The 8,487-nt window shown below is 42.2% G+C and overlaps 1 protein-coding gene and 1 non-coding gene across 2 annotated transcripts; one reads left to right on the forward strand and one right to left on the reverse strand.

Moving 5' to 3' along the window:
* Positions 1-1,804: 1,804 nt before the first annotated feature.
* On the reverse strand, positions 1,805-3,345 carry LOC108087915. The gene has a single exon (XM_017185501.1). The coding sequence runs from the start codon at positions 3,197-3,199 to the stop codon at positions 1,805-1,807; it is 1,395 nt and encodes a 464-aa protein (XP_017040990.1). The 5' UTR covers positions 3,200-3,345.
* An 832-nt stretch (positions 3,346-4,177) lies between these two features.
* Trnat-ugu lies at positions 4,178-4,249 on the forward strand. Its single transcript has one exon. It is a non-coding gene; the product is annotated as a tRNA-Thr (tRNA).
* Positions 4,250-8,487: the final 4,238 nt, after the last annotated feature.

Genomic DNA, 8,487 nt, shown 5'->3' on the forward strand with positions numbered 1-8,487 from the left:
TCAAATATGTATATAATTTAACTTAAATTAAATTATTAATATAATTAATAATTAAATAAATTATTTGAATTAATAATATATTATTTTTATGTATTAAAATTGTACTTAACTTAGAATCTATTCAACATTTCCATCGTTATTATTTTTATTCTTCTTTTCAAGGGTGCGTGCAACAGGGGCGACTGGAAAAACAATAACATTAAATCACTTAAAGTGTCAACATAGCCCTGGTCAATGTACCAAGTGCAAGTCCAGATGGCATCATTCATTATCATAATCTGCAACATCATAAAGCAATTTGGCCCCTCTGGAATGAGTTTGTTTTGCGTCTCGCCACGAATGTGAGCTGTTTGCTGGTTGCTCTTGGAAATCTTAATTACTTGCCCCCTCTGTTTGGACCAGAACTTGACCTCGTCCAGGACGAGTGTGGAGTGTGGAGAGCTGGAGTGTTAAGAGCTGTCCCCCCAGCTGACCATAATGGGGGTTAATTGGTCTGTGGTGCGCGACACGCATACATCTTGGTAATTAACGAGAAAGAGCGTTCAGGTCCGGCCATATGGACATGCTTTCTAGGGGAACACCACCAACTTTCACTCTCCCCCACAAATGTATTATCTCTGTTAGACACAAGAGTCCAGGCTTCGAGTGCTTCAAGTGCATTTCAAAATTAATTTATGGGGCGTTGCGTTAATATTAATTTCGCATGCTTTCTCTAGAAATATTTCTCCCCATTGGCCACCCCAGTGGCAATTATAGCGCAGTGTCATTGGACTTTCTTCAACTAGCGCAATTTATGGTTTCATTATGTTAATTATTGGCAATTGCCGGCTAAATGAAAGCAGCGATAACCCCTATGCACTTTCGTAATTTAGAAAGGTTTTCTAGGGAGGGACTTACGTACCATAGATACTATAGATACTCTGCCACAAAAGCCTATTCAACAATGGGGCTCGGACCATTAGCCACTTTTATCCACCTGCCAACGTACTTTTTCATATCCCTAACTGAGACTCATTGTTCTGCCAGCCAAAAATAAAAACAGCTGAAACCCACTTTGAACAATGCAACAAAGTGCATGCAGGATAATGGAAACGAAATGCATACATAACGAATGGATTTTGGATCCTGTCATGCGGGATGAGCAAACACTCCCGAATTAAAGGGAAATTTAAACTGGGAAAGATTGGTAACTTAAAATCTGAAAATCATTTATCAAGTTGCGTCACATCGCTGGACACTTTCACTCCCTCGGATTTTCATTAGCCAACTGTCAGCCGTCAAATGCTGTTAACGATTCCCCTGATTCTGATTCTGGTCCTGATCCCAATCCCAATCCCTATCCAGATTCCTACTCCTGCTGGGTGGGCGTTAGAGTGTCCTTTCCCGAGGGTGCTTTACTTGTTGTTGGCCTGCCCTTAATTGTTATTTGGACAAATTGTTTTTCGCTAACCAGCCAACGATTAATGATGTGGTCAGTGTTCCGCAAAGGGGGAGTTAAACCATAAACCGCATCGGTTGTCTAGAAAATTTATAAGGGTTTCCGCAATTAAATCTGTACTAATTACCAACAACAAGACAATTAAGAAAAGATGCCGTGAATTTGACTGCCAATGCTAAGGAACTTATAAAAATGGAAAGAAAATTTCCTCTGAAGGGAAAAACTAAATTTTTACTTACAATTGTAAATTAAATGATAAGATGGAATAGGGAATTGAAAGATAATATTATATGCTTATTTTCAGTAGCGGAGTTTTATTGTTAATTCTCGAAGAGTACTGAATAAAGCTTGAAAGAAACACAATTCTTATTTGGATCGCTTGGCATATTGTTCCTGCCCGGCGTAGAACTCCTCGTCGTTCTCGTAGATTATATAGCTGAGTCGGGGCTGGTCGGATTGGGAGGGTGGTGGTTGTTTCTCCAGGGCGGCTACCATCTGCTCATTGGCATTCAGTTCGCCCATCAGCTCCGCCATAATCTCGTAGGAGATGCGCAGAAGGTGGGTCCCAGAATCGCGCCAAGCTTCGATGATATTGTGGTTTCGGTTGAGATCCTCATCATTACCAGAAAAGAGATACTTTACGCGGCATCCCCGAAAGCCTCGTAATTTTACATACTGCACTGATTTTGGTGGGATCTCCTCAGGGGTTTTTGGTCTGGCAACTGAACGATCCATTCCTTCATCTGTACTTTCTGAATTTGTGGTGCTGCTGCTGCTCAAATCAATGGAATTCATCTCGAAGTCACTCTCGCTGCTGGTATCCACCTCGATGGGAAGGGGTTGGGCTGGATCGAGGACCTCAGAGGTTTCCACCTCTGAACGCAGGATGTGCAGCTGACGGATGTTCACTTGGAGTTGCAAGTAGTGCAACTGACCATCCGGACGAGTGGCCTTCAGAAAAAGGCGAGTCTTCTCATTATGAGTGGGTTCGGCGTCGTGAAGGAGGCGCAGCATAATTTGGGTGGGTGTCACATGGCCAAAGATCTCCTTTAGCTCCAGGGGAGACTCTTCGGTTAACATTCGCAGGGCATCCGCGTAGAGCTCAACTGCAACAGCCCGACCCAGAAACTCACCCACATATTGCTTGCAACGGGAGCATTCGATGCGACGACGATTGCGAAATGATGTGACCCCATCGCCCAGGAGTGCAGTGCAAATCACCAGATAATTCAAACCATAGAATAGGTCATGGGCACCGGGATACACCGGCAGTCTGTAGCGTGCTGAGAAGTAGTTCTGCGGCCTCATTGTGGTTAAGGGAACCTGTCTAATGTGAAGGTACTGCCATCGGGAAATTATCTCATTTGCACAGTTGCTGCAGTGAAAGGAACATGGAGTAAGTGCATTAACGTGAAGTGGCAGATCCTTCTGATCCACCTCAATGGTGTGCTCCTCCAAGGCTCTGTAAGTGATCCTCCGGAGACTCAGGCCAAACACCAAGTGATTGTTGGACAGCATTTCAACTAAGGTGTACGGAGTATTGCCATCATTCGTCTTGACTGCGATTTCAAAGAACTTGTCCACCATTATGCGGTACTCCAGGTTCTGTTCGCTCCAGGCAATTCCATTCGGGCTGACCTCCAGCATCTCGCGAGGACTCTCAAGGAGGACAGGCTTGAATAAGTTCATCGATCTTAGCAGCAGGACATTAATCCAGTTGCAGCTGCGAATGTAGGAAATTAACACTTGGTCCACTGGCATTGTTTCGAATTGGTTTTAATGCTGCTCTTATAATATTAAAAAAATATTCTTTTCCAAGTTTTTTCTTATGTAATGCAACCGGGTTTTATCAAGTGAACCGTTCACAATGAGTCGTAAAGATTAATGCTAAGAAAAACTCGCTTACTCCCTATTTTCTTTCTAGTGGTGAAAGCCTTTCTCCTGTTTTCTATCGATTAAAACAGGGTTACAATACTCCTAAAACATGAGAGAGCTGACCCTTCGATTAAAAGTGAATCCCATTTTTGTAGTCCCTTTATTATTCCATAAACATTTTATTCGATTTTGTCACATGAACAGATTTTGGGTCCTTTGAAGTTACCTTAACTGAACATTCAGATTACCCAAATTGTCCTGGTTTTTCAGCCGCGCACCTTTTAAAGCTCTTTATCGAGGTTTAACTGGGAAAAGTTACGCTTTTGTTTTTTGATTTTCCACTGAGTGGGTGGTTGGGCTTGCGGAGTATCGCTTTTTGGCGGATGCCAGTCGAGACCCTTTGGCTCTTTTGGCCAGGAGATAAAGCGAACGCTTTGCGCTGCGGCCGGAAAAAAGTTTTGCGTCATAATAAATAATTTCAACGCATTCGTCTGGAAGGATTAAGCGGTGCAAAGCCTGTTTTGGTTTGCCTAACCGTTTTTCAGCGCTTTAAAAGGGAGTTTCGGGTTAAATAGAGACATGAAAATGTGGGTGAAAATTATTGGAAGGCGAGAAAAAATCAGAGAATATAAACTTCAAAATCATACTTGATACCAATTACAATTAGTCGATTGAAAAGTGTGTCAAAAGTTTGTTAACATGATTTTAGTCTTGATAGGGTTACAAACGATTTTTATCGAAAACATTGCTGACTTCTATGATAAGATGAAAATATGTTAGAAATTACTGATATTTGGAGTGACTTCCTTTTATGCTGTTGAGATTGTTACTAAAATTTAAGTTTTTTTTTGAGTGTTCACGTGGGCCTCTTTAGCTCAGTGGCAGAGCACTGGTCTTGTAAACCAGGGGTCGTGAGTTCAATCCTCACAGGAGGCAGTGAGTGGGCGTTACTTTACTTTTTTCATTTAAAATATAATGAGCTTGTTTACTTTTCAGCTTGAGAATCAATTCACAACTTCAGTACATTGTTAACCACCTTAAAGCGCAAAAGTTAAATAGAAAATGTCACCCATGAACGTGTATCCAATTTAGATATTACCAACCAGTTGACAAAAGCAAATGTTTTACATTTTTAATTAGAAACTCACACAGACCGAGTGAAAAACCCACCCAGGAGCAATCATGTGTGACATTATCGCCGACAGGACATCAACAATGCTCCTTAGCCACCACCTCAGCCAAAAAAGAGAGAGCTTTGCGGTTTGGGTAAACACTGAAAACAAGAGTGGCGCGAACGCTCAAGGACTTTTCAAGGAAGCGCCTGCTTAGACTATCAGTTGACATCCTTGCGTCGCGGGTAAATATTGACAGAAATGTTTTTGAATAAAAATCGACCCTCGAGTGACTTTAGAACCTTGCATGCTTTTAATTATTTGTTTATGCTAGCTGCGGCTTCATTGCCCTATTATTTGTTTATAATTAAAGCGCTGACATTTTTCCTTACGCATTTATGTATGTATCTTTTGCTTGAATCACTTTAATTTTGATTTTTCATTCAACTCCTTAATTAAAAACCAACAAGCGAACCGCTGCGACAAACGAACACAATGCGGCTGGCTTGTTGTTAATTAATTTGGCCTTTACTTGTGGGCGGAGGGCATGCATGGGGTATAAGCCAATAAATCGCACATAATCTCCCTGCCCGGAGTTTCCATTCTTTCGGGTTTGACGAGTTGCATTCGCATGATCCTTGCATCGTTCGGGTGATTGGGAAATAATTAAATAAGATGTGGGCATATCAAACATAACACATGTACAAAACGGAGTGGATGAACAAGTTAAAAAACACCCTTTCTAAAATACGTAAAAATAAATACATTTAGAAAATTATAACTATGCATTCAGTTTAAAGTCAAATTTAAGATTATTTTTCTAATATTCCACTAGCATATACGGAAGAGGCGGATTCGATATTAAACCTTAAAGAATGTTTTGTAATATTTCTCTGTAGACTTGTTCTGCAACCATTCAATCTGGTTAGCGTTTATAAAAAATCAACCCAATTTGGTGCCAATAAAGGAGCTCCAAAAAGTATGCAACACTGTGCTGACTCAGCCGAATTTTTGCTAAGAGCCAAGTTATTCTGACCAAGGGGATGGCAATTTATCATTTTAGACTGTTCAGCAAGTGTTGACTGATGAGCCCCAGTGGGTGGACTGGGTGGTGGGTGCTTTAGTGGAGGGTGGCTAAGTCGCCGTGGCCCCCTTTTAACTTTTGAGCTCGACGCAACTGACAATTGGCCTTGCTGCTCGGCTGCCTCGCTCCTTTGGTAATTAATTTTGATGGAGGACACATTGCGCTTAGTTGGCTTAGTTCACCCGCAGATGCGACCAGGTAAGGACAACTTTTTTGGGCCGGGAATAAATCTGCATCTGGCCAGCAGCTGCGTCGGAAGAGGACAGTGTTTTTTGGTGTTTTAATTTTTGGCGTTGGTGTTTGGTGTTTGCTCGCCATGCCGGTCCATCAAAGTCTGGAAGCCGAAAGCTATTAGGGGAATTAAAAATGCATGAGGCTAAAAATGGGTTTTTGCTCTCAGCTTTTCAGCTGAGACTCCAAGGTGCGTGGCACTTAGTTAATTAGGCAGTGAAGGAAGGGGGAAATAGAGGGGGGTAGAGGATGCCACTTGTCTGTGGCATTTTGCTTGACTTAAAATATTTCATAATTCATGGATTCAATTGTTTCCAGCGGAGCTAAATTGCATGTTTCTTTGACTGCAATTACGCGGGGCAGACGATCGCATTTAACTGTTTGTGCACTTTGCCTGCCACGGCGGTGGGCGTCACCCAACCGGCCACGCCCCCTGTTCAATCTCGCCTCTGCGATCTGCTATCTGCGAAATGCGATGTGCGCCAAGCGGTGCAGCGCCACCCGCACCCTTTTCTAATTTCTTGGGAATTAGAGTTGAGAAATTATGAACTGGCAGCCCGTGCACTCACCCATCCGCTCACTTACTTATTCATCTGGCTTAATTGCAGAAGACAATAATGATTATGGCGATTATTATGCCTATGATGAAGACGCTGAGCAAAACTCTTTTATTTAGATATTCTGAAAGTCAGTTCCGCATGCGCCTGCAATACCCTTTTAATGGGAATAAATTTGATGTGTAAACCTAGAATTTTTATTGTAACAGAAAGTACTCGCATATTTTAAACTGAATCTTATTTGTGGTGGCCAAAAATATTAGAATATTTTAAAATGAACTTACTATCTGTCCATCAATTTGTTCAAACTTCTACAATATTAAAATTTTTTTTATTAATTTTATATTTAAAACTGGTTTATCAAATGTATACAATTTATATCACTTCATGTATAGTTTTTTTTAGTTACTTCAGTTAAAGTTTGTTCCTGTTAAAATATGTAACAAAACCAGGTATTTATTTATATTATTTATTTTATTGAACAGTAGTGCATTCCAAATTCGACTGGTTGCATTCACAACTTTACGTATTCATCTTCGACATCTTTTTGTTGTCTCCTTCTAAGTTCTCGCTTTGTGGTTGCACTTTGCGGTTTGTGTTTGTTGTGTTCATTAATTGTTCTATTAGTTTTAATTGATTGCAAATGTACAAAGTTGAATTGCTGTGGGACAGATATGAGATGTTTCCCAAGTCAGAGAAAGAGTGATAAATTCAAGGGGAACAGAACTTTCTTGATGACATTTCGGGATGCTATTGTTGCAGCTCAAGGTTTTTTTTGGGCAACCTCAGCATATTGGTCAGCTGTGGTTGCGACTTATTGATGCTGCTGATCAGATAAGTGTGGCACAGTTGCCGTTGCCGGCTGCTGCCACTCGTGATTATCTCTCCTTTGCATGTTGGGTCAGCTGCCACCGATGTCTTCGATGCCTCCGATGCTGAGATGCATCTCGAATGGCTCGCGACAACGATGACGTTGCATGTTGCATGTGGCTGCCTGTGTGACACTTTTGCCTCGACAAAAGTGCTTCCTCATCCTTGGAATTCCTTGAACTTTGCTGAATGTTGAGTGGGAATTATGGCGATAAGCGATAAACGATTTGCGATAAGCCACCCGCTGGTTTTGAGCCTTTATTTAATGTTGCTTCGGCACGAGAAGAAGTTGTCGCCGCGGTTTTTGCATACTCGTAACTTTCGGCAGCTGTATTGGCCTAAAAACCCACAAATTACGTTTTGACCGGCCAACGCCAGCGTGGACAATCCGATTACCCGCTCTGTTGGCTGTCCATTTGGCCAAGAAAAGGGAACAGAAACCACCCTCATCTATCCGCAAAACTGTCGGCTAATGTCACACGCCTCTCGGTTCCAGGTTGTCCGGCCTTTTGTCCCCTTCGGGTTTATTGTTTCTCTAACAAATTGATTCAGCAAAAACTGGACAAAACGGAACATCTTGCAGCATCTTACCGCCTGCGATCTTGGCTCATAGATTAGCCCGGGGTCCAGTTGGTTATTGTCATGGAAATGGCGAATTGGTAGCAGCAATAGCTACCAATATCGGAGGCAAATTCGGAGGCCGGCTCTGAAAACAAACCGAACGCATTGTCCTTCGCTGTGTGGCTCGAATTTGTATCGCCTTTTCGAAATCTACTTAGCACACAATGGCGTTGAAATAGTCTTATTGCTTTTTGAGTGCTATTTGCGTAAGATTTATGGCCTGTATTGAGTGCTATCTGTATAGTATGTATTTACCGCTTTAAACTTTCATAATTCAACGCAACAGCTCATTATGCGAAAGTTTTCACCGGCTTGGCCCGGCTCAATTACCAACTGGCTGACAGATGGGTTCAACTTCGTGATTTTGCAGATTTTCGAAACTCAATTTGGGCAACAAAACGATATTCAAATGTTGTCAAAGCCTTCGATTATTCCGGCCAGAGCCTAACTACCGTTCCGAGAATGCAGCAGCAGCAGCAGCACAAACAAACAGACACCCACCTATTGGAAGCCCAGCCATCTCGACACCTTGGAACTCCGGAGCCATCCCAGCCATCCATCGCACTCCCACTCCCAAACTGGCCCGATAAATTTCACAAATCTCTCAAATCGCCAGCCGAAGTCGCGACTCTTCAAAGCCCCCAAACGTTGTTTCGCTGGAAAAGCAGAAAGCTGCAAGCGGCAAACCTTAGCTGAAAA

The sequence above is a fragment of the Drosophila ficusphila genome, unplaced genomic scaffold, assembly GCF_018152265.1.
Source record: "Drosophila ficusphila isolate 14025-0441.05 unplaced genomic scaffold, ASM1815226v1 contig_791, whole genome shotgun sequence".
In the NCBI taxonomy this organism is placed as follows: domain Eukaryota; kingdom Metazoa; phylum Arthropoda; class Insecta; order Diptera; family Drosophilidae; genus Drosophila; species Drosophila ficusphila.

What these genes read in the sequence shown, in the direction of transcription:
- LOC108087915 (XM_017185501.1), bottom strand. Translation starts at nt 3,199, where the DNA reads ATGCCAGTGGACCAAGTGTTAATTTCCTACATTCGCAGCTGCAACTGG.